The 12,320-nt window shown below is 39.6% G+C and overlaps 1 protein-coding gene across 1 annotated transcript in view; it reads left to right on the forward strand.

The window, feature by feature from the left end:
• slc7a10a (solute carrier family 7 member 10a) overlaps positions 1-12,320 on the forward strand; it is a 31,981-nt gene that overhangs the window by 16,447 nt on the left and 3,214 nt on the right. Inside the window, exons 4-9 of the mRNA XM_061042482.1 lie at positions 7,402-7,527; positions 8,608-8,761; positions 9,255-9,378; positions 10,482-10,585; positions 10,705-10,801; positions 11,487-11,636. Of these exons, the coding sequence (XP_060898465.1) occupies positions 7,402-7,527; positions 8,608-8,761; positions 9,255-9,378; positions 10,482-10,585; positions 10,705-10,801; positions 11,487-11,636 (755 nt within the window). The remainder of the gene's footprint in view (positions 1-7,401; positions 7,528-8,607; positions 8,762-9,254; positions 9,379-10,481; positions 10,586-10,704; positions 10,802-11,486; positions 11,637-12,320) is intronic.

A 12,320-nucleotide genomic window follows, 5' to 3' on the forward strand; every position in this document is an offset into this window, starting at 1 on the left:
AGTGTTAGTTGCAGCGTTAGTTTCTCAGCCGATTGGGTTGAATAATCTGAACATTCAGTATTTCAGAGAACAGAAAAGTTGACGTATCTCAGCTGCAGGGGATGGATATGAAGTATTTTGTTTTGCTCGGCTGACAGTGTTTTTGTCAAACACTCAGTGAGATTAACTGGATTAAATGCCGTTCTGCACTGCTGAGTCGTATTGAGGCCGCTGTTATGTCAACTGAACTTTCCTTGGCAAAGTGTTTATGAATGTGAGTCAGCCTAGACTCCCCCTCTTCCCTGCGAGAGTACAGCATGTGAGTCACAAGTGACACGGACTAGGAGTGTGTGCCTGTGTGTGAAAACCAGATAAATGTCCAGTCGAGAGCTGATTGTGTTCTAAAGTCCAGTTAGTTTGACTGGTGTGAGTGCCGTGCTTAAGCACAGTACACTTCCTTAGAAGAAGAGCACTTCCCTTTTCTCTTTTTTCTCTTTTTTGGGAGTCTGCCTGTCATGTAAAATAAGCACGCTTCATGCTCACGTAAAGCCATGTTTGTGTTGTATTGCGACATTATGTTCAAGAGGAAACCGTGCTCAGGTCCGGTTAGTCCTGGAGCAATGTGACTGCAGGACAATGGGGGAATAAGGAGGGGGGGTGCAATTGTGCTTCAGCATGGTATGGAGCAACTTTTCTTTGTGTGAGGTACAATAATGTCACAAAGATATACATTTTTAGCTCAATGTTTAAGCCAATCTGGAGCCAGAGGAATGAACCATGTGCACAAAGACCAGACCAACCAGTGGCTTTTCCAAACAACACAAAAACTGGTTTCATAGAGGAATGTTTGCCCCTCTTGCGTACTTCAGAACATGTGTGTTCAGATATGCAGCTGATTAGATTTAGAAGTAAAAAGTGACTTAAGGTCAGAAGCTTATTTCTTTAGGTTGTCATTTTGACTTATTTTAACATCATAACATACCGAGTGTTCAGAAAAATGTATAAATCTGTATGCAAATGTAGAAACTTGAGATGTTCACAGCGACTATTTTCCATGTCGATGAACAGATTATCAGATTATTAGAGTAATGGATAAGGTATCTATTTGGTACTGGAAACAGTTCATCACATTCTTTAGAAAACAAAATTGATAGCTATTTTAAATGCTGCTGAAATGTGCGACATGCATTACTCTGCAGGAAAACAACGTCCAATGGGTTTGCCGTTTTAGGGATCTTGGACTCCCAAAGATTTCATGTTCTTTTTGGGCTTATTATTGAATTTACTGAATGCTGAACAAAACTCCTTCAGAGTTTTATGAGGGAACATGGTCAGTCACCAGACTAACAGCAAATCCTGCTCTGCAAGTACGTTTTACAGAGTGAACTCATTTAAAAGGAAAGGATTGATGTATAAGTGATCATCACATCATGCACACCCTGGTTGGATCCCATCCCTGCTGACTTTGTTCTATCATGATTAAAACAAATTCTATCATTAACTTGTGAGCTGTCTTGACAAAATGATTACCTCACTGCATTGAATATAAAATTCCTTAACGTTAAAAAGCATTCTCCCATAATGAGCTGCTTCTCGTGCATTAAACAGTAAATACAGTGAAAGTGTACTAGAAACCTGCAAGCCAAAAGAAAAGAGTCACTTTTGTGGTGTCTGGGTTTATCAGCACAGACATGTCCACGCACAGCTCTTTGAAACTGCAGGATAGAAACCTGTTCCTGTCAACCAGGAATGCTGGATGTAATTTTCCGCTAACCCAGCTGAAAAAAATAAGCACACAACAAAACCCAAGTCAAACCAAGTCCACATGTTTGTTCTTTATATTAATAATTTTTCTTCTAATTTTTATAAAGTTGAATTGCATTGTGAGAAGTCTGATGGTAAAGAGAGAGGACTTCTTAGTTTTTAAAAGATTATCTTTGGAGCTTTTTGCCTTTATTTGGACAGGACAGAGAGGGTGACAAGTCAGGATCGCTTCTCCGCCTACAAACAATCACATTTTCTCCTATTCCTTATATAATTATTCCAATACCACTTTTTGTTAAACAATTTTGGTTATTTTATTTATTGTATTGAGTATCAAAAAGTACAGAGGCTATAAAAGAAAATAATAATCTGCAGTCATATTTTTAAACAAAAGCTTCATTCAAGAGAGAGAGAGAGTAATGTCTAAAATGCAGCAGCGTTGGCAACACTTTAGTGCAATTAAGACTGTGCAGCAATTTTGTGTTAGTGAAAACAAAATTGCCCAATATTGGTGTCCAGGACTTCTATCCATGTAGCTTTTACTAGTATCATATCTTTGTTTAAAAGTTTTCTACCAACCCTAGTCTGAGGGTATTCTGGAGTCAGGTGGATACGCAGCACTGGGAGGTTATTGCCAGTTCAGCAACCTTGAGGCGTGCACAAGTTTGAATCCTGATAAATCCGCACCAAGTTGGGAACAGAATCCATTAAGAGTAAAAGCAGTAATTAGTTTAGTATTCTGGTGCTGAGGCAGGCTTCAATGGAGGAGTTAACAGCAGGACACAGATTTACCTGCGCTGTCACATTTAGAGCCCGCTGGCACCTCCTTCCTGTCAGGGTCAACACAGGGGGAAACAGGGGGAGGAGGAGGTGGTGATGGAGGGAGGGGGTTCACAGGAACACAAACGGAAATGCGTGTAACACCCCGAGTGGTAAGTGACTATAAAACACAACGGTGTCGTAGGGGAGCGAAAGCTCTGCCCGGTGCCACCAAAACCTCCTGCCAAATATTCACACGTGTGTGTATGTGTGTGTGCCAGCGGAAGCAGTTTGTCCGATTTCTGTGGTGGGAGGGAAACCTAGCACCGGTGATGGATGACATGGTCGATAACACCCCCTGCCCTTATATGCTCCTACACACACACATACACATATACTGCAGAGTGTTTGTGTCTTGCAGAAAAGAGAGATCAGAATAGACTTAAACAGACTAAGAGCAACAGTTTGTTTCAGAGATTTGTAAGGTCTTTATTTGAATGAATAAAATAGAGAGCTCCATCATCCCCTCAGACTAAGTCAGAAAACAGCTCATTGCTTCAGTTCAACTCAACTCCTGCTTTGGACTATAGGGGTGGGGAGGGACATCCAGTTACATAAGGAAACAGTTCCACGCTTTTAAAACCTGAAAATCCATAATTATAATTATTATTATCATTATTATTAGTCAATTTATTGAACATGTTAAGAAAATACAAACACAAAATAAAAAGGAAAAAACAAAAACAAAAACTGGATCCTCAGGATCCATAGGAACAAATAAATAACTCAAATAATATAGTTCATGTTCAAAAGGGATAGGAAGAAGTTAAAAACTTTTCTGGTCCTACCCCTTCTTATTTGTGTGCGTTATTCATAGTAAAATACAAATGTTTTCATCAATCAGTGTATGATGTTGGACTTGTTGGCCAAAACAAATTAAGTTTTTAGACAAAACAACAAAAATAATGGGAACAGATTAACCAAGACCATCAGCCAAGAAATAACCAAATAGAAAACAGAAAAACAGAAAGTCACTGCTCCAGCTCATATCTAATCAATATTTTATTCCTGAAGAGTTTTTTTAGTTTAAATATAGCGTTGCATTTTTTCAGCTCGTTAACGTTTAAGTGTATAGATACTGCTGTCGAGTATTGTGAGTCCTGAAACGTAACCTTATATCTTGAATCAAGTCAGACTACTGAAACACATTTGACTGTCTTTGGGTTGAAAAACCTCTGGCGGTAAAAATACTATTAGGCAAAGGGTATTAAAATGTGATAATGATGTGTTCCATTGTAACGCAAAAGTAAAAGAAATACAATTTGTTTGGAGGAGAAATTAGTTTTTCCCTAGAAATACAACCTAGATATACCAGTTATGTTAAAAACATATTGTCGTTGCATATTTCCACCACATAATGGTAAAGTATTGATAGAGGTATTGTTATCAGGTCTCAATAAAAATTATCGATTTCAACCAGCAACACCAAAGAATATGTTTCAATCTGAAGACAGTGAACCCATGATTTCATTTATGTTGTTGCTTAATAAAAGAAAAACATTGTTCCAATAATTGTACCTAAACTGTAAATACCCTGCTGGTGAAATCGAGAACTTTAAACATGAGTTGGTGACACGTCTAGACTGCAGCACGGCTGATACAGCCCATCATCAAAACACACTTTTAATCTGGATATGTGAGACTGTATGTTGTTATGAGAAGTGTTATGGTTTCCAATTGTTGTGTGGTAGTGTAGAAATATTGACCTGTCACCTATCAATCAGTGGTGACCTGAAGGGTTTATTTATCTCTACAAACAGACATCTGCATGCAAATGCAGCTACCAATCTGCTATGTCAAAAACATTAACTCATCACTAAGGCCAATTAGCATTCAGATTTCCAGACTTCCTTGAATGCATCAGAAATGATCGCCCCAGCCCCCACTGAAAAAAACTAATCTTGACTTTTTACATAACTGCATGACGTCACTTTAAGACCCAATTGGTGAAATTAAATCACAAGTAAGTTGGAGTGAAGCCTCTGTGTAACCTACTATTTAGAGACTCCCCAGAAACAGATGAATGAGCGCTCCTCTAGAGGATGTAATGAACCAAGAATTTATGATGTTTACGTGGCAGACATCTGAAGGGGACAATTTCGCTTCACTTTGATCTGAACTCTTCTCAGGTTCCTATATGGGAAGTAAAAAAAAAAAGCAGCGCACATTAAAAGAAGTCCTGGCAGGAAGTTGTTAAATGCAAACAGCTGGCTGTTTGTAACACTAATGGGATTAGGAGCTTAGTGAAATAAGCATCTGGCACACTAGGAAATTTTAAAATGAACAATGCATTCTTGATATCAGAATTTTTCTTGCCTAGTGCAGCGAAAAGGGTTGAATGTAACTTCCAAACTGTCTCTAAACCGTCAATGAGTCTGAGTCACTTTCTGCAATAGCTGCAGGCCTTTTCTGTTTTCTTCTTTCCTTTTTGCGGTCGTGCACCTGAAGTTTTATGACATACTTTTCGTTTTATGACATATGTTTGTTTATTGTGCGTGCCACATCCGTATGTTAATGTGACGGTATTTGACTCCCCCTTCAGACCAGGCGCATGTCTGAGTGAAGTTTAAACCATCAAAACATTATAAATCATTCAGCACATGGTAAATATTGCAGCATAAGTAACATCATCTCACTGTAGCATATACTGTATATAACCCCCCTTTAAATGAAGGCAGTGAACTTTAGGCTTCAAAGCTCTGCTCATACTGTTGAGTCTAAACTGAAATCTAAAGGCATCCTCCTATAGGCTCCTATAGCTTTTCCTTAAAGGGAACGTTAATAATGTCACCACCCCCTCCCTGCTGAGCTGTACATGTTATACTCTTAAATAATGGTTATAAAAGCGTTGGCTGACTGGATGGTCGTTATGGAACATTGTTTTTCAGTCACATTTGGGTGTAAATGGAGGCAAGAAAAGTAGACACAAAGTCTTTCTTTCGCTGACTCGCACGTCTCGCTGTATTTACCTCCCACTCGTAAAGCCTGCACTTGAGAGCTTGGAGAGCCACTTACCCTCGCCCCGGATTGGCTCACTTGGAGTCGGTCCAGCTCTTGTTATGGTGGCACTCACAAACAGGCAGAAATGAGGGTCAGTGTTGAAGGTCAATGGAGTGCACAAAAACACACAAAGACTTTGTGCATGTAGGGAAACAGGAAGAAGCAGGACTTGTTTGGACAGGAAAGGTGATCTTTTGATTTGTCTTCTGTGTGCTGACGGGAGGAATGTGGTGTCAGTGCGACAACAGATCTTAAACCTAAATATGATGAGCCAGCAGAATACATGTAGTCTATTTAAACTGGGCCCGACCGATACCGGTATACACTGACACCACATTCCTCCTATGTCTTTCTTAGATCTAAGTTCAATCTGTAGAGATAGATAGTTATAGATACACACATGTATTTCTTTGATCACTTAAATGTGGGGATCAAACACTGGTAGAAAAGATAGACAGTGTAACGTAGACAAGATGGTCACTGAACTGTAAAGTAACTATGCATGTATGTGCATCACCGCTAGGCACTCTGAGGAGGGATAATGCTTGATGTAATCCATGTAGGACACTCTGCTGGTGAAAGAGAACTGCTAGTGTAAGGGAAATGCTATTTGACTGGTGAATAAATCTAGTGATATCGGCACATATCTGCATTAAAAGTAGCTGATACCCACTGGATATGCTAATATCAGCCGATAGTTGTGTATTTGTGTGAGGTACTGTTTGTTACTCATTTAAAGCCCCATTATGTCTTTGTATATCCATGTATATTTCCACCTACAGCCCTTTTTGAAGAGGGGTTAGGAAGCCTATTGATGGCGGTCCCCAAATGTAAACCCTGACTCCGACTAACGTCCAGCTAATCAAGAAGCAGGCAAAGTGGGGGAGGGAGGGCATACTTATTATGCCTAATGATGAGAAGCTCCTAGTCTAAATCTGCTCCAAACAGATGTTTTATAAAAACATTCCCCCCCCCCCCCCCCCCCCCCCACCCCCGTACAGTTTTAACAAACAAAGAAGTACGCTAATGACACCGAGCTGTAAACATGCTTATGTCTGCTGTCAAAGTGGGCACTGGAGGGACTGCAGTTTTTTTGCACATTGGCTTCATTATGCAACGCTGGAGGTTACTGCTTAATCAAAAGCAGTAGTTTGAAATTAAATTGACAGTATAGATTTTCTCTATCAAACAAACAACTGTTTCTCACTTTCTGTGAAGCAGAGACAAACACAAACAAACCATTTCTAAGACCATGGCTAAGAAAGATTTAATTTGGTTCAGTCCCGTCTGATGATAAAAACATTTAATACAGTCAATATTAAGTCTAAAACTAATGCCGTGTGCTGGGCTCTTCTCCTGACACAGCCTGAGGATGTTTGAGGAGTAGAAAGGATATAGCCTTGCATGCTCTTCTGTACAATTATAATCGTATCTGGACTGCTTGTACCGAAGCGAGCACAAACTAGACGGGCTTGTTAAACTGGGAGACAGGATAACTGAGGGTCCATTGTGCAGTATTACTGACATGACGGACCAGTTAATCATGAATTAAGCTCACAAGATCATAGCTGACCCACTGCGCCCGCTTTGGTCTGAATATGTATGAATGCTGAAATGCCCTTAACTTTGTTCTCAGTTTTCTTGCAAACTTTCTGAAGTGATGCTTCTGAGCTGTTTTTTGTAACGTTTATGTTTCTTCTAAATGATGTGCTGAAGAGTTACATAGTTTGTAATGTAAGTTCCAATAAGGCACTAATGGTTTAATTAATGACTTGATGTATTTAATCCTCTGATATCAGTGGAGGTTAATATTCATTTCCTGTTTCTGTGCTCTTTCAGTGTTCTTGACCTGGGTCAACTGTTCCAGTGTGCGCTGGGCAACGAGGATACAAGATGTTTTCACTGTAGGAAAACTCCTCGCTTTGGTCCTGATCATAGTGGTCGGACTCGTCCAAATCTGTAGAGGTAATCTCGCACGCTCACACACACACACACACACACACACACACACACACACACACACACACACACACACACACGCACACACACACAAGATGAGTCATGCTGATACCCACCAGATACAGCCTACTCATATATCCAACACCTAACTCTAGGAAAGGTTTACGATCAGAGTTGTCAACACACACGGCTGCTTTATTCTGCAACTTCCACTGCTTACATTTAGGGTTAGACAGGGAGCCAAATGTGTCAAATGCCAGACAAGAAGATCTCTTACAAACAGGAATATTGTTATATCAACACACACACACACACACACACACACACACACACACACATAATGTGGCCTGGTATTTGCGTCATGAAAAAAGACACAACTGAATCGAAACAACAAAGTCTCATTTCAGTACAGCAAAGCACTTGATTTGTTTGTGTGAATAATACATGTAATAATAACAATAATAATAGGCATAGCAACAATGAACCATCACAATGAAACTATTTAGATTCTTAACTAGAATCAGTCTGATGACTGAATATGGAAACCCTGCACATTGCACCACTGGTCTCACAAATAGAACAAAAGTGCCTGAAGGGAATATGAAAATAAAGTTAAAATCAAGCCAAATCCATCGAGCAAAGAACAATTACATTTCACTTTTATGAATGCATGTGACCACTAAAAGGTCATTGATTGGTTGGATTGAGAAAACAGATTTTCTCAACGTTTTCCTTCACTGACAACAGAGTCCCAGGTTTGAACATGTGTTTGTATGTGCAGATGTACAGATCCTCCAGATATGAAGCACCTTAAAGCCCTCTTGAGAAATGACACTACCATTAAACAAAAATACCACAGAATTCATTTCAATTGCAGAAGTAACGATGTTAAACTATGAGCCAGCAGTACACTGGTGTCGGAGGTTTTTTTTTTTTTTTTTTTTTTAAGAAATTTGCATCCAGTTTGTATGGACCGTCACAATAGAGTGTATTCACTGACACAATTTGACCAACAGTAAAAGGTGATAACCTAAGTCTCTCATCATACTGGGTACCCCACTGAAACCTTCCTCCCTCCTCCTTCAGGTCACTACGACGCCCTGCGGCCCAGCACGGCCTTTGAGTTCAGTCAGGACCCCTCAGTGGGACAGATCGCGCTGGCCTTCCTGCAGGCCTCTTTCGCCTACAGCGGATGGAACTTCCTCAACTACGTGACGGAGGAGATCGTGGAGCCACGCAAGTACGGCGTGCACAACACACAGATTAATTTACGATATATGAGCTGACAATAGTTTTTAATCTCTGGTTGTTTTATTTCTGAATCTCTTACCATTGTTGTGTGGATTTGAGCTAGTTAGTCATTTTAGTTGTATACTTTCTGTTTTTTATTGTTATACTATACTTATCACTATTATTATTCCATACTTAATATCCCTGCATCTTTTTAATTTATACTGCAATAATCACCATATTGACTTGGAGATGTTCTGATACAGTTAAGGCTTCTTAAGAGTATCTGTGTAGTTCTCAGTCATGTGTACTTCTACTGTGGGACATACTGTTCAGTTCAGCCGTTTAAATTGAAATCTACAATACTATTGGTTGAATTTTATGGTCGATTGGTTATTTTAATAATATCTTAAAAAACCTACAAGCACTCAAGTTGGGTGACTCTGGATCACCCGCATATAAAACTGAATTGTTGTTCTAACTCATTTCTATATTTTCTTAAGGAACCTTCCCCGTGCTATCTACATTTCCATCCCACTGGTGACCCTCGTCTACACCATGACCAACATCGCCTACTTCTCCTCCATGACTCCTGAGGAGCTGCTCGCCTCCAACGCAGTGGCCGTGGTGAGCAAATGAATGTTTTCAAAATGGGGACATGAAGCAGTTTTCGATGTGTAGAGAGAGGTGTCTGGAAACATGTGCTGTCTGAGACTGCAAGAGAATCAGAGGCAAGGCAACAACACAGTGATTAAAAGTGCTTATCTCAACAATTAAAACTGAAATACAAGATAAAATAGAACCAAGAGACTCAGCAGATCTGCAGTTTTCAGAGAGTTTGTTCTAGACATGGAGCATACAAATTGAACACGTTTGGGTCTGACTCAATGGACAGACAGCTGACCCTGTCCCAGACGACCTGATTGGTCTGGATGGTTCGTAATGTAACAGAAGGTTAGTGCGAGTCATAGCATGAGACAGACCACAACCAACCAATTAATCAATCAGTCAATAAGATTAAGGAGACACTACAAAACAGTCATGAGTTTAGTTTGTGACTAGTTTCCTATGACGGGTTTAAATCAAAAACGGTTTCCCCCTTGCTATCATAACTGAGTAAGGCTTGCATGTAATAAAAAAAAATAGGAAATAAATGCCTAATAGATATCTATAAAATTGTATTTCACAATGCAACTAGTTTGTGGTGATTAATTGCAGCTTTTAAGTTAACTAACTAGTAGAATGAGGTTGTTTTAGAAAGCACTTTATATATGGTGAATGGTCTGGTATTATCTCCACATATAATCAGGCTGTAGTAACCGATGTCTACTTTGTACAATCTAAATAATGTTTAGATAGCCTGATCCATGTACCGTCATCAGTGACTGGGGCACCTGCCTAACTGATGTCCAATGATCTATGCTGCTGTCACAGTCAGCTTAAGATGCTGAGTTGCTACCGCAGTAATGGCAGCCGCTCTGGATGGCTAAACACAAATTGGTCAACAGATTTGTTTGTATGTAGTATTTAAAAATGAAAAATCCCCCTTAATAGAATAATCAAAAATACAGTTGTGTCATGAAAACCCACTTTAAATATGCAGAGTCCAATATGAAGTTTTAAAAACTATTTATTGAAACATTACTTCTGGGAAGTTAATGAATCTATCAATAAGTTTATCACTTAATGAAAGTCATTAATGTGATCCGTCAGATGTTTTGTTGTTCCAGACATTCGGGGAAAAGCTGCTGGGGATGTTTTCCTGGGTGATGCCCATCTCTGTAGCTCTCTCCACTTTTGGAGGAATCAACGGATATCTGTTCACTTCCTCCAGGTAAAACAAAACTTTCATTGAACAGCAACACCTGCCTAACTTCACCTTTAATGCCAAGAGTTACTACCCACATGTGTAAAGCTGACAATCCATTTATACAAGTGTGTTTGTGTTTGTAGATTATGTTTCTCTGGGGCAAGAGAGGGTCACCTGCCCTACCTGCTGGCCATGATCCACCTAAAAAACTGCACTCCAATCCCAGCCCTACTGGTCTGCGTGAGTACTGCACTGTTTTCTCATCTATGTAAAAATCATTGAACACGTGGAAAAACAAAGTCACAACCTCAGGATTTGAAGAAATGAAGCCATGCAGAAGTAAAAAAAACCTGCAGTCCTCTTGAGTAACCAGTTTTAGTCCCATTGACAGCTTAATTACAGCTTTGTTCTCTGTAGCTCATTTCTTTATTGGTAAGAACTGAACAAGGGTGGAATTTTTTTATATAGCATATCTGTTTGGATTATATTAAGGATGAGAGTTTTGCACTCATTTTCATAATTAGGGGGTGAGCTCATTGTAGTTTAAGAATTAAAGAGGACCCGCCTCAGCTCCAACTCTTTGTCTGTTACTAGATGGACCGAATTACAAATATGGAAAATGTTAACTGAGGTTATAAATGAAGTGAGGAGTAGGCTCCTTTTCTCTTCTTGTTTATTTGATCTACTATCAGCCCCCCCTGCTGGCCATTTAAAATAATGCAGGTTGAAGGTCTGCATTGGCTTCACTTTTGAAAACTTAGAGGTTACATTCACGTGGTTTATGCAGTCTATGGTCAAGCTTCACATAACACAAAATAAAGAAAAACAAGAAAGTATTCGTAATCAAAATCATTTTGTATGTGGCAACAGTTTCTGCTATATGTAACATGCATTTGACCTTTGACCCTACCTTCATCTGTCACAGTGCTTTGCCACCATCATCATCCTGTGCATCGGAGAGACACACAACCTGATCAACTATGTGTCATTTATCAACTATTTGTCATATGGGGTAACCATTGCCAGCCTCCTCTACCTCCGCAAGAAGAGACCGAACCTTGCCAGACCCATCAAGGTAAAGAACCAAAGATCCACTGCAGGAACAACCTTCAGGAAAAGGTTTAGCACCTGAAGCCAACAAGTGATACATGCCGGTCATAGCCAAACTGAAACAAGCAGGATGAGTCTCCAAGGGAAAAGTAGTTGTAACATAGCTAGCTATATAAGTACTAATGGTAATCCTGCTACGTGGTGACAGTCATGTTATGATTGGTTGAGCAGGGAGGACAGTTCCCACTGAGAGAAAGGCCACTATACTGAAAACATTGGATGGATTCATGGGGAGAAGAACACTGTGTCCAAGAATAATTATCATCAAAATGATCATATTTAAATATTATTTAGTATTGAAGGGCTGCATGTCAACTTTAGCCACTGCTAATATAAAACCCCCAAACTTCAAAATCGTATCTTTCTTCCAAAGAAACAAAACTTATACAGCTTTGTCCAAACAAAGAACAGACAGATACATGTAACTATTTTTCACTTGTCCCCTTAGCCAATCAGACTTCAGTCTGAAAAACAAATATTACCTCAGAGGATATTTGATGGAGCATGGCTGAGGATGTCAGTCAGCATGGACATACATGGATAATAATTTGGCGCCCCCTAGTGTCAGAAAGGCAAAGTACATGCTGTTAGTGTGTAACAGAATGCAATCCTTTCATTTGTCAAATCAATTCAAATATTCAAAGTCATT

This window comes from Labrus mixtus, chromosome 1 (assembly GCF_963584025.1).
Source record: "Labrus mixtus chromosome 1, fLabMix1.1, whole genome shotgun sequence".
Classification (NCBI taxonomy): domain Eukaryota; kingdom Metazoa; phylum Chordata; class Actinopteri; order Labriformes; family Labridae; genus Labrus; species Labrus mixtus.